General features: G+C 37.1%; 1 protein-coding gene across 5 annotated transcripts in view; it reads right to left on the bottom strand.

The window, feature by feature from the left end:
* LOC122551629 (TRAF family member-associated NF-kappa-B activator-like) overlaps positions 1 to 14,447 on the bottom strand; it is a 94,641-nt gene that overhangs the window by 15,473 nt on the left and 64,721 nt on the right. For all 5 annotated transcript variants that reach the window (XM_043693860.1, XM_043693856.1, XM_043693855.1 and 2 more), the window contains 3 exons: positions 12,255 to 12,328; positions 7,184 to 7,299; positions 4,536 to 5,101 (listed from right to left, as the gene is read on the bottom strand). In XM_043693860.1, coding sequence (XP_043549795.1) covers positions 4,536 to 5,101; positions 7,184 to 7,299; positions 12,255 to 12,328 — 756 coding nt within the window. The remainder of the gene's footprint in view (positions 1 to 4,535; positions 5,102 to 7,183; positions 7,300 to 12,254; positions 12,329 to 14,447) is intronic.

Raw genomic sequence — 14,447 nt, 5'->3', positions numbered from 1 at the left:
TACCTCTTATGCTCGCATCCAAATCATTTATGTAAATGACAAAAAGTAGAGGACCCAGCACTGATCATGTCTCACAAACTTGATTGAGTTTTTTAAAGAAGTAACAAAGAGGATTGATGAGGACAGAGCGGTAGACATGATCTATATGGACTTCAGTATGACGTTCGACAAGGTTCCCCATGGGAGACTGATTAGCAAGGTTAGATCTCATGGAATAAAGGGAGAACTAGCCATTTGGATACAGAACTGGCTCAAAGGTAGAAGACAGAGGATGATGGTGGAGGGTTGTTTTTCAGACTGGAGGCCTGTGACCTGGAAGTACAAAGATAGCATGAAAAGATGTGGGTAAATTGGGGGAGTCGTGCTTTGGACATCCAGGAGTAAACAAAAATCACAAAGCACTTAAACCTGGTTTGAGGAACAAGACTGAGAACATGACCAATGCTTTTTCAGAAGTTGGTTGCAGTGAAAAACGTATGCAAAGGCATGAGTGCCAAAATGAGAGCAGTAGGTGTGCAAAGCAGTTGCAGGGAAAAAAAGAGCGTTGATGAGAAGACGATCATGGTGCTTTCGGTAGAGATAGACTAGTAAGATAAGGAGGAGAAAGAGGTTTCTAAAGCCTTCAACTCTCAAACCTTTGCCTATTAACAGAAACTCCTAATGAAGTAGTTCCACTGCAATTGTTATTTATATGATCCACTTTAAGGGACAGAGGCTTAGTCCATTCAATGCGAGATGATCCCTTGGGAAATTCCAGTTATAGTGAACTAAGATAAGGTCTTGTGCTACATTAGATAGTGCCTGAGCTAGAGGTTTAGGGTTCAAGTCTCATTCCATGACTTTGATGGCAAAGGAAAATCCATTCATAAATGTGAGCAAAACAGGTTGATCAATCTGTAATCCCTTCCAATATATGCCAATGGCAGGCAGTAAGGGCGGGAGAAATTCCTCTAGCTTTATGATGGAAAGTAAATTAGAGCATCTAACACTATTCATAGCCCTGGACAACAACATACATGTAAACTCTGACACCTATGAGGCCAGTTGGATACAAAGTGTACATATGACTGGTGCCAACAGCAGAGAGTTTGATTTCTGTTCTGGCTGGGGAGGATTCAAGACCCAACTCTATGCCTTACCAGTGATGGAAAACACAATACTATGAGTTGAAACTACCTTCAAGCAGAAAACTAAAAATAAGTGAGATGCTTGCTGTCCTTCAATTATTTTAAGTTCATCTACAGCAAGGGCTTAAACAACATATAAGTGGAACTCATGGAAGGTTTCACTGACGGGATTGTGGATCTTCTCATTGTGGCCATGACAAGGAAAACGAGTGTAATTTAGGACGGGTTAATGCATGACAAATCGTAAGGACCACAGGGAAAGTGTGATTGACTGTCACTGCTGGGCAGTAAACAAGAGAGAGAGGAAGAGGAAAGTTACACTGATGGCAGGAGTAGGGGGTTGGAGAAGTGAAACATTGGGAGGGATACAGCTATGAAGAACAACTCCAGTTATTTTGTAGAGGGGGTCAGGAAGCAAATATAATGGACAGCGAAGTAGGTAGGATGGGTAAGTGCAAACATGATGTGAAAGCATCACAGAATACATTTATAAAGCTTATATATTCTTCCATTTTAAGAGCTAATGTTTTTCTTTTACTTACATATTACGCACTACATCTTGATTTTTACATACTTGACGTTATCAGGCATAAATTTTAAACCCTTTTCCAAAATCATTTGTATCTTGCCAACAGAAACAAAATGGCAGTGATCCAAGGTCAAACATATTTTATAATGAGATATGTAAAGTAATGGGGAAAACAAAATAGCAAATTGGATTGCATAATATATTAAGAATAGAGTCTTTATGTATGTCAAAAATCAAATGAAAAACTGAAAACAATTAAAGAACCATAGTTGCAAAGCCACTTAAGAAGCTGGAGAACGCAAACTGCTAGATAAGTGGCAAGACCAAGAGCTGACAGTTACATTGCACAAAATGCTGCTGTTATAATTAGCATAAATAGAAAATAATCGAAAGACAGAGAAGAACATTCCAAGAGTGAAGGTGCTTTTAGATACTGGGTGAAGAATTATGAACAGAAGCTGTAGAATACCAATCGATCTTCACTGAAAAACGAAATGGAGAATATGTTCTTAGTTGTTAAAAATTGCAACAACTCAATGTCTGTAGGCACCATAAATATTTCAAATGAATAAAGAGTAAAAGATAATGTTAAATAAATATACCCCCATGCTTAAAACTCCAATTTATAAATAGAAGTATTTAGTGCAGCATGTAGTGACAGGGTTAAACTATTGCAAAATGAGAACTGATTCATAGGTCTGCATTTAAATCAACAGTATGAATTTAGAGAAGGAAAATAATCTGAATGAGCCCTGACAGAAAATAAGTAAGAATGGACCAAATGGGAAGTTCTTCATTTCTGCTTTCTTATGCTTTAATGAGCCAAGTGTATAGTGCATGTATCAAAAAAAATTACAGGAAATCCTCAGTATCCACAAGTTGCGAATTTCACCTGTCCATGCCAGAAAACATGTATCAACAAAATTCAACATCCATGGGCAAAACACCCGTATCTGCTATTTTTAACTAGCTTTTAAGTGAGCTCTGAACTCATGAATTTCATCATTCATGGGGGTTCTCAGGAACATAACCTTTGTGGATACAGAGGAATGACTGTATATTAATTTAAATTCATTTCCACACAAAAAAATCAACAAACAAGAAATAGTCTGTATCAGATTTCCTGGCTCTCACAGTCTTTACAGTTTCAGAATATCTTGGAAGCATCTTATTTTGACCTGCAAACATATCCAAAAACTTTGAAATCAACACGAAGTCCATTCACGATAAGTGAAGAATGCATTTCACTCTGGAAATGAGGAATGTAAGAAAAGGAAAACTCAGTTTACTTCACTGACCGTCCACTATACATCATAGAAACCTACCAAAAGCAGAAGTCTGGGTTATATTATGTAAGATTAGATTAGATTACTTACAGTGTGGAAACAGGCCCTTCGGCCCAACAAGTCCACACTGACCCATTCCCCTACATTTACCCCTTCACCTAACACTACGGGCAATTTAGCATGGCCAATTCACCTAGCCTGCACATCTTTAGACTGTGGGTTGAAACCAGAGCACCCGGGGGAAATCCACGCAGACACGGGGAGAAGTGCAAACTCCATACAGACAGTTGCCTGAGGTGGAATTTGAACCCGAGCCTCTGGCGCTGTGAGGCAATAGTGCTAACCACTATGCCACCATGCCGCCCGAAATAAATATATAGATATAAACACAATCCAACTTGGAAAGCAATGGACAAGATACTTAAGAACATGTGGTATAATTTGGAATTTTACCAGAGCTTTCTTTTCTCCAAAAGATAATGACAGTGTAAAATGCAGTCTAACTTTCTTAGCAAACATCAACTAGGATTTAATAATAAGAACACGTTTTCTGCTTTAGTTTGTTTCCGAAAATACATTTCATTAGAAGTTAACAGATTTTAACGAGCTGTATCTGAGAAAGAACTTTGTTTGCTCTATCCCCTGGAGTGGTCAATACGAAAACCAAAAACAAAACTTAGTTATTTCTTTGGATTGCAAAAACTCATTAAATCAAATCTATTTGCAGGCTGGGAATCTTAATTTGAAATGCACTGCCAGTACAGATGGACAAAATAGACTTATTTGATTGGACAATGAAGTTTTGTTCTAAATCATTCAGATTATATAATGATCAAAAACATAGACAGATGTGTGAACAGTAAACAAGTTATGATTTAAATTGCTTGCAGGTATTAAAAACCTAATTGGCCATCAGACATTTGATCATATTCCTCCCATGCAAATATTGTAAACAATTAATATCCAAATTGCTTGATCACTGTAAATAATTAATTTGTTTGCCAAATAAACCTATTTTCTTAAAGGTATTTGTATATTGGTAGAGGCAGAGGAAACAACCTTATTTCAGAGTCTGGAGTTAATATAAATTAACATGCAAAATAGTCTTCTGTATGTTACCACAACGTGTGTCAGCTAAATGCAGGAAGAGCAGCATCTTCTACAATAGACTATCCTTGCCTCATTTTTCATATCAGTCATAAGTTGATCAGAATAACATTGACAATTATGCCAAATTGGGTTTAGTTAAAACCACCAAATTAGGTTGCCCAAACTTGTCAAAAGACAGAGAAGATCTCCCTCCCAAGAGTCTGACTTGATTTAGATACAAGTTCCAGACGTAAAAGTCCAAACCATTATGCACCCAGTTCCCCATTGTAATAGGATATGTCCTGCATAAGTAGGAGATTGTGGGTATTCCTGAAGTATTTTATACATTATACTATTAAGTGGGTATGGATTGATTCCAAGGCATGGAGAAGGTGCACTATTCTGACCACAAACATCAGAAATATGGATGCATGTCACTAAATAACAAATAATACAATTGAAATACATTATTTACAATGCTGGTTTTAGTAGGTTTTGACTTACATGTTGCGGACCTCTGATCACTGTTGCTTCTGTTGAAATCATTTGATGAGATTCAGCATTTGGAAAAGACTTAGAAGGTTGAAGAAATGAGGGGCTTGAAGGACTTCTCAATGTGCTGTTATCAACTGCAGTACCTACAGAAGTATTAATGTTTGCAATCTTTCCTTGCTCATCACCAAAAGGGTTGGGTTTCGTCTTATTAGTTGGTCCCACAGGAAACGTTTCAAATAAAGTGCATTCTTCCCTATTCTTATCTTTCAAGTCCTGGATATCACCTTGCATCAGTGCTTCATCAACTTTACGTATGGGATCTTCAAAAGCAGTTTTTGGTCTTGTTTTTTCTGGTGCACTGTTTAGGAAATCATAGTCATTATCAGAAGGCGGAAATCTGATATCTAGTTCAGACAGAGACTCAACTACTTGAAGATGTTCCTGTTGCATTCTATACCCTTCTTGTAACACAGCAGAGCTTTTAGATACACTTTTGTCCTTGCCAACAAAATGTTCTGCTACATGTTCTTGCTCTCCTTCGTCAGTACACTGTATAGGCATTGAGAACGGCATATCTAAAAGAATGTAAGAAAAGGCAATAATTTGATTCCAAACCATATAGGAAAGCCAAAAAAAAGTAAGGAAAGCAACACCGTCTTGTACTTCTTGAACTAGGGCAATGTTCAACCTACTTATGGCAGCCCTTTGTATCTTCTTCTCTACAGCACATTAACAGACATATGATATATTGCAAGTGTAAAACATATACTTTGTTACATTAAGGACATACATTAAGCACTTGCATTATGTTAAATAATCCAAAATACAACATATTCCGAATCACATAATTTAAAAAATTAACTTCTTTTGGAGCATACAGAATAAACATTACTTTTTAATCAATACCTGTGACAGCATTTAAAATTTGACCAATACATAGTTTTAAAATTGTTCTGGAGTTCAAAAACCAGCATCCATAGTTGGTACGGAAAACAATCTATCTGGCAGAATCGCAGTTGATCACTACTTTTCTGAGATCAACATAGCTAGGTCATGGCAACAAAACAAAGTTTTTTGAATATCGTTATTTACAATAAAGAGCTTTCAACTTATATTATAGCTGCAATAATTGGCATAGGATCAAGCATCTGATCTCTTTCCTGTAACATAAGGAGGTCATAACTGGAGGTTAAAGGTGTCTTCCTAGGCAATGAGAAATAAAGATCTCCTAGACTCAAGATCACAGGAGCAAAGATTTCATGGACGCGAATGGCCTAAGGCCGAAGAAAAGGAAGGCGATAGTAGTAAATACCTTCAGTGCAAAGTTGAGCCAATCATATTTTTAAAAGTATTTAATTTTCTAGGATTGAAATGCAAGTAGCCATTAATCACTAGCTGTAAAATTATTACAAGAAATATCAACGTCACCCCTAAATCTTAAAATACACATGAAAACTGCTGTGCCTTTAACCATTTTCACTGTGCGGTTATTTCAAGCAATCCTTTTGTTTACAAAAGCCTAGAAATATTGACATTTTACCACTGGTAACCCAACGCACTGTACTTCAAAATAACAAAGAGTGGTTCAGTGCTTCTTCACAGAAAGAGAAAATTGGGATGGGGGCAATGACCGAGAGTTTGTGCTTCCAATGGCTGCATAAAAGTTGCACTCATATAATTTACCTAACTAGCAATTGCTTTCCCACAAGCTGGGGTTGAATGTGACTGGGAACACCTAAGTGCACAAAACAAGGCAAATATTATATTTGTTTCATAGCTTTACTGAAGCTACTAGAAGTGAAGGAATGTTCATACCATGCTCCAGCTCAAAAGCAACAAATTGATCTTTACAAAAAAGTTACATATACCAAAGTTGTGAAATCAGTATACTTGTTGTATTGAGTCAAATCAAGATTTATGGGATAAAAACCTGAAATTATTTATCTTGTTTTTTAATGTCACTAAACATTTGTATTCTTTAAGCTAAAGTTAGCAATTCAGTCCATTAGTCCCACTCCCTTATTAAACCTTCAATTTTATCAGTTTCTGTAGTCATTATATCATTCGTGTCAACATAGACCTTGCATTTTTGATATTATGAAATTAGAAAAAGGAGAACAAATACTTAGTTGGAGAAAGAACTCAAGTCTAGCACAGCTGGTAAATTTAAAGTAGCATTTTGAAATCATGAAAAATTAAATTTTGATTTTAATTTCCTCCCCACCCCACCAGACTCTCGTTTCAATATTGTAAATTTATTGGAAACTCGTTCTCAAGAGTTTTAAGGTATTATTGACAGAAGTTGTAAGCATTTCTATCGGCTTATATGAATTACAAATTGGACAGCATGATTAAATTAATGACCAGTCTTCCATATTGCTTTTTTCAAACAATGTTCAAAAAGTCTTCAGATATTTCTTCTGTAATTAAGTGTTTGTCCATTAGCTTCTTTTTATGTAAAGACTGTAGTTGTATTTTCACCATATTTGAAACAAAACAAGAAAACAAGGGTTCAAATAATGGAGATTTCCAATGAGAGATACAACATTCTAATAAGTGGGGGAAAAATCAGGTAATTATCTTTGCAATATTAACGATTTCATTGGCTTCCCCAAACGATTGAAGTACGATGCAAAGAAAATGTGCATAGTACTCACTTATCGCTTCTTTGCTGTAGTTATATTTACTCAGAAGTTCCGTTTGTTTCTTTGTTAAGGCAGATAGTTGTTTAAATTCTTGACAAATCTCCTGAAAAGCAAAGTCCAACCTCTCTCTGTAATACAAGTATTGGTATGTCAGAAAAGCGGTTTAATGTTAATATTCCTACATAAATCACTTGCCATTACACAGCCTTCTTCAGTAGGAAGGAGGGACGTCTAGGTCTCAGACTTGGCCGTGACCACAATCTATTCTGTTACATGATCAGCTGACAGAAGGTGCGCTTATAGCAAAGTAGAAAACTGCCAATTTTTCACATTTCCTGAACCTGTGATCATCTGGTTGGGAGGCAGGCCACCAGGTGGTGATAAGAGCTACATTTCGAATAAATGGCTTTATTTCTTTGTGCAGGTATGAATACCAAAAAAACTGTTATACATCTACAAGTAAAGATTTGATGCAATGACATTTATTGCAGTGATAACTTATAATATTTCAGAACTAAGTATTAGTTTCATGGGAGAATATTGCATTTGGAACTAATTCCTCAACACAGAAGTCGAATGTTTTATAACCAGTCTGTACTGCCAAGTTTGTGTCCAATTTAAATTTGGCATTTACAATGATCCAGCACTAGACTGGCACTATAAATCCTGCTGAATTACTACTTCAAGCTCATACCAGCATGGCAAGATAATCACCCCTTCAGGGGTTGGTATCATGCCAAGAGGAATTCAGAGGTACTTCACTGAAGAGTCTGGCAGAAACGCAATCTGGCTACACTATCCTGGCACCCCTTATACTCATCTATAACATATCTGGTCCGCTTTCATTGATGTTTTATTACTTCCAGTTAATAACTGAATAAAAGGATTTTGTGAACAATATGATGTGCTCCAATAACACACAACATAAAAGAAACAGTTCATGTTTTTCTCGCAAACTTTCTTTCCTCGGAGGTGAGGTATAATTTCCAAGATATGAGCACCTAGTACAAGATACCAAGCCCAAGCCCATCTGCGAGAGCGGACCTGTGGTCTACTGTGGACATCCCAGCCCAACACTTCGTATGCACGCGCACTCAAACAGAATTTCATGGTAATAATGAGGATCAAGATTCTTTTGTGATATTACTTTCCATAAACAAGCTAAGAATACAGAGGCTTAATGTAACACCGCAGTTACTACCCCACATGAGTACCATGCACAGAAATGGTATCTTCTGCTCTATAGTACATAAAGTAGTCTTTTTGCACATTAAGTTATCAGAGGAGCTTAATTTGGATATACAGTGATGTCAAAAATTTTTGCTGCAAAATACAGCCTTGAAAACTGGACTGTTGAACACCACATACCTCGAATATTTTAAAATAAGAGCATACTCAGCTACTGAAAGAATGGGGGTTTGTGAAAGTTAGAATAAATTTTAACTGGCGAATTGGGAGTTGGTGGGAGTAGTGGGGTGGAGGTGGAGCAAAAGTGGAGGAGAAATGAAAAACATTTATGAAATAGAGAATGATCCTAACCGAAGATCAGAAAGCTAGAAGAAAATAAAAAACGTCAAATTTGCACATGCATGGACCATTTTTGAAGAATTCACTAGTTTTTTTTTGGCTCAAGTATAAAGTAACAAAAAACAGGGGTAAAACAAAGGCCAGAGGGAAAAAAATCAAATTGCAGTTAAGTAGAACAAAATGACTGTCAACACGTGAAAACACTGAAAGATCTTGACATACAAATTATACAGGAATGAGGAATTGTTTATTAAGATAGAGAAAAACATCAACTTCCATGACTTTAAATCATATTTTTTAGGTTTATCATCTTAAAAATGCTACTATGTCAAATTATAAATTGACAGCTGGAATAGCTTTGACAGAATAAACATGGCGGGTAATTTATTGAAATTGCAGTCTTTCAAATAGTTAATTAACTGGGAGATATTTGCTGACCTAGATTTCAGCTAATTAGCATGCTTGCATTGTTTATTTAAATCATTGAGAAAAGTGGGACACTTGTTCATTCTACTATGGCCAAATGTAATGCACCGCTACTTTTAATTATAAACAAATAATTTTTCTCGTCATCTATAGAATAAGATTGAAAGCACTGTCCCATTGGCAAAGTTCATATCTATAAATCTATATTCCTTTTCGCAAATATTAGCTCCAATGATGGAAAATGATTTTGCACCTGTAGTACAAAGAGACGATCTGTATTAAATTTTCACAATAAACAATATGAAATATAGGATGGATGTACTCTATCTTCACAAAAGAAAGTACCATAATATCCAATAAAATGATCCTAAAACTCGCTATCAGAGAAGTGACCCCAGACTTACTGCATGTGGAGTAAATCATTTGGCAAGACAGCATACACAGGGATCTGTAAACTCATTTTTTTAAAAAATTCATTCATTTAGGTACATCAACTTTCAGGTCCACAATGACTTTTCTTAAAGAAGTCCCAAAGTATACTTTCTGTACCTAAATTTGAAGCCACAAAACTGATGTTTTAAGATATCTTTGCACAAGTTATAAATCAATCTAACCGAATCATTTGGGTTTAACTTTATTGATTCATTGTAAACTCCCAGTTCTATGGCTCTGCAACTGTAATTAAAATCAGGGTTAACTTTCTGAATAAGAAGTGCATCACAGGAACTGAAAAATAACACCACAAACAAATCTGTCTAGTTCCAACAAAATACAGTTGTTTCATTTAGCATTATAGAGAACTCCCTGCACAACAGCCACCTGAATAATGTGAAAGATGATGGAACAAATAGTAAATTTCAGATTAAGTTCAGTGGACATAGCAGATGATAAATAATTTTTCCTGTTTCAGAGTATCTGCCAAGGTAAAATTAACCATAATTTCTGAATGTAGAAAAGCATAGATGCTACAAAAAATTTCCTCTCAAGTTACTCCATTTGATAGAGCCTGTATACAAAGCATTGAAATAAACTTGTATCGCTTTACTATGGTCATTGGCAATATCACAGCACAGCAAACCCTCCAACTACAACTTAAAATGGTTTTAATTGCAGGGCAATAGCAATTTGTATTGTATGAATGGGCAAATACTCAAAGATTCATTCTCTCTCATCACTGAGCATGAGTAATAACTACAGCCTCATCAAAAGCAGCATGCAGTGGGGTTTCTGGAACACGTCTTGTAAGAGATAGACTAGCCCCATGTAACAGTAACAAAAGAAAACAATTAGGAGCAGGTGATCAATCATCCTGAGAAGAACTGCAAAGCAAAGAACAAGTATTCCTCATGACTTGTTATCAACACATAGAAACATAGAAAATAGGAACAGGAATAAACCATTTGGATAACCAACCTACTCTGCATCCTATTCCCACTTTCTCCCCATGCCTTTTGATCTCTTTAGCTCTAAGAACCAGATCTATCACTTGCCTACAACATTCAATGATTAGGCATCAAATGCTTTCTGTGGCAGAGAATTCCACAGGCTCACCAGTCTTTGGGTGAAGAAATTTCTCCTCATCTCAGTACTGAAATGGGTACTCCATATTCTTAAACTGAGATCCCTGATTCTGGATTCATTGATCATTGAAAACATCAATCTTGCGTTTCCCCGATCTAGAGGAAATTTTGTTAGTTTCTATGAGATGCCCTGCTTATTCTTTGAAATGCCAGTGAATATAGTCCTAACCGACCCAGTCTATCTTCATATCAGTATGATGCATACCATCAGTCAAACTTGGCACCCAGAAGGGTCAACCCAAATATTAACTCTTCCTCTCTCTCTCTTCAGAGGCTTCATTACCTGCTGAGTTTCTCCAGCACTTATTTTTTATTTCCGATCTCCAGCATCATGGTACTTAGCTTGTATCGTGATCTGTGCAAACTGGCTTTGTAATTTAATCTTGTTATCAGGCTGATTATACTTCCTCCAAAAACAAACATATCTTTCCTGGAATGAATGCAGTGGTCTAAACCAGTGATTCCCAACTTTTTCAAAATCACGACACACTTCAATGAGATAAATAATTCCATGGAAGACCAATTTTTTCAGCTGGATTGATTGCTCATAAAAGGTCACATTTATTTGCATTTACCATGGTTACAGCCTTACTAGCGAGGTTTGCAATAGAGTGTACACAACAAATAAACAACAACTTATACATTTCTTTTTAGAAAGCGATTCTAAAACTTAGATCGGTGGCTTAACCGTGTTCAACTGAATAAAAAATTCCAAAAATATTCACCCTAAAATCCATGCAAATGTGTCCAGTCAGGCATGTTAGTTCAACAGTCATTGAACAATTGCATTCTTCTTTACTGTGCATGCGCAGTTTCTTCTTGTCATGGAGTTACAATCCTTGACCGTTGTGTCATCAAAGACTGCATGTTTGGCCTGCACATGGGTAAGCAGATAGATTTTCCATTTTCTGCACATGCTTAGTCCCACATTTTCGCACAGGCATGGTATTGGACGTCGATGCAATGTGGCACTGCTTTGAGAATTTCACAGCACATTTCTCACCTTGCCACGGGACACCGGTTGAAAACCTCTGCTCACAATACAGGCCAATCAGAGCTTTATAACAAAACTAACTTCCACCTCTTTATTTTTTCAATCGGCTTGAAACAGAGACCAACATTCCATTAGCTTCAATTTTATTTTCTGTTTGTTTATTTACCCATTTCAATTATGTGTCTGAAATTTCTCAGTTTCTCCACAGTTCTTAAATTTCATTCTTAGCCAATCTACCTAATCTGGCCAAAGCCTTTCATATGTAACCAGGTAATAATTGTGGAAATCTGATCACAATTATTGGTGTCAAGTGTGTAAGATTTAACAAATTAGACACAATTTGCAACTTCAAAGAATGCTGGCAATGAGTGTTCATTGACTTGAGCTTCCTTAATATTGCTTAATTTGATCAATATAACTAAAATAATTGTCACAGTCATAAAGATACAAAGAAATTAATTCTGCTTTTTGTACTATTGTAGCCTTTATCATTGATGTGGGTTTATTGTCAAAGCATTTTACTAACACGATTATCCATTGAGGAAAAAAAACATACTTGTACAGAGGATGATCAGTCCCTGTCAGAGGAACAGCATTCTTCGATGATGATTCAGCCATCTTCCGGTTTACCTTGAAATATAAACATATTTAACAATAACTAAAAATAAACAGGTAGTATAAATCATTGTATGACTGTAGAGAAGACAGCTCAGTTATAAGGTATACATATTCTTACAAATAGAATGTATGTTAGCTTATTTATAGTGAAAATAACAGCTCATGCAATGCATGCTGCAAGGCTGGAACTGCCAATTCCAACTGACTGAGCAGGTAGATGATCAGTGAGCACCATCTGCTGAAATTGTGTCACACTACAAGTTTAATTTAACATATGATTGATCAACTCTTTACTCTAATGTACAAGATAATTTGAAAGGCACATTTAAAGCTCAATTCTACACTTCAGTTAATTTATATTGACCTCATATTGCTGGTACTGAACAGATCTTGGCGTTTTAATGAGCAAATTATCTGTCAAAGAGGCAACAGTGCCAAGGTTGAGCCTTTCTAAACCTCCACACTCAACATTGAGGCAGAAGATTCTAACAAGTAAAAGTTCTAAAAGTTTTAAATTGCATGTATCTTGGCAGGCTGGATTGATATAGCTCAGCCTGTGTGGGGTCTTTAGATTATAAATTGCACCTACTGAAATAAGGTCTGCAAACTCAATTTACATTTTTTGAAAAGATACTAATCTACTCCGACCAACTACAGTTTTCCCATGCCCCCAGATGAAAATATTGGGCTGTTCATTTCAAATGCTTCTGTGGCAGTTCGAATAATGTATAACCATTGCTCCATCATCTGGCTCACATCTTAGATCGCTTTTAGATTAGATTACAGTGTGGAAACAGGCCCTTCGGCCCAACAAGTCCACACCAACCCGCCGAAGCGCAACCCACCCATACCCCTACATTTACCCCTTACCTAACATTATGGGCAATTTAGCATGGCCAGTTCACCTGAACTGCACATCTTTGGACTATGGGAGGAAACCAGAGCACCCGGAGGAAACCCACGCAGACACGGGGAGAATGTGCAAACTCCACACAGTCTGTCGCCTGAGGCGGGAAATGAACCCGGGTCTCTGGCGCTATGAGGCAGCAGTGCTAACCACTGTGCCACCGTGCCGCCCACTAACTTCATGTGGAAACAGGTCCTTTGGCCCAACAAGCCCACACCGACCCGCCAAAGCACAACCCACCCAGACCCATTTCCCTACACCTAACACTAACCTGCACATTTTTGGACTGTGGGAGGAAACCAGAGCACACCCACACAGACACGGGGAGAATGTGCAAACTCCACACAGTCAGTCACCGGAGGCAGGAATTGAACCCGGGTCTCTGGCGCTGTGAGGCAGCAGTGCTAACCACTGTACCACCATGCTGCCACTCATACCACCGTGCCGCCACTTGTACCACCGTGCCGCCACGTGTGGAGGAAGAGAGGCCTATACTACCCAAATAGAATAACCATATTTAGACATTATGCTCCAGCTCTCTATTGAAGGAGTAGTAGTAGTTTCTGTGGTCAGTGGACGATTAGATGATTAAATGCATCTCATTGGAAAAAAAAGCATAAGACACAAATAGAAAGGGCAAGGATATACATAAAGAAAGAAATGTTGAATAAAAAAGAAGATAGGGAGCATGGCAAAATTGCATGAATGTAATTTATAGATAATTGGAGACATTCAAAAGAGAACAAGAAGAGGAAAGAGGTAGAAAAAGAAAGAGTGAGAGAAGAAAGGAGAAAGAAAGAAGGAGAAAGATACAAATTTGAAGGAGTAAGCTAGTCAGTTCCTCAAGTCTACTCACCCAAATGATTGACATCTCAATTTCACATTCCATCCTATCCATGAGAACATTTATAGTCCTGTTAGTCAAGAATCCATTTACCTCTGCCTTAAAATATCTAAATTACCCTGTTTCCATTGTTTTCCGGGGAAGAGAGTTCTGAAGACTCACCACCTACTGAAAGAAAACAAAATCTCCTAATCTCTGTCTTAAGCAGGCAGCCCATTATTTATAAACTCTGTTGCCTTGTTCTAGTCCCTCCCACAGAGGAGGTATTCTTTCTGGTCAACCATGTCAAACCCAATCAGGATCTTGCATATTTGAATTTGATTACCTCTCTCTAAACTCTAATGGACAGTTTCCAGGAATCAGGTTAGTGAACTTTCTCT

Source organism: Chiloscyllium plagiosum, chromosome 7 (assembly GCF_004010195.1).
Source record: "Chiloscyllium plagiosum isolate BGI_BamShark_2017 chromosome 7, ASM401019v2, whole genome shotgun sequence".
In the NCBI taxonomy this organism is placed as follows: Eukaryota; Metazoa; Chordata; class Chondrichthyes; order Orectolobiformes; family Hemiscylliidae; genus Chiloscyllium; species Chiloscyllium plagiosum.
The sequence above is the reverse complement of the archived record's forward strand: the minus strand, read 5'-3'. Positions and strand labels throughout refer to the sequence as shown.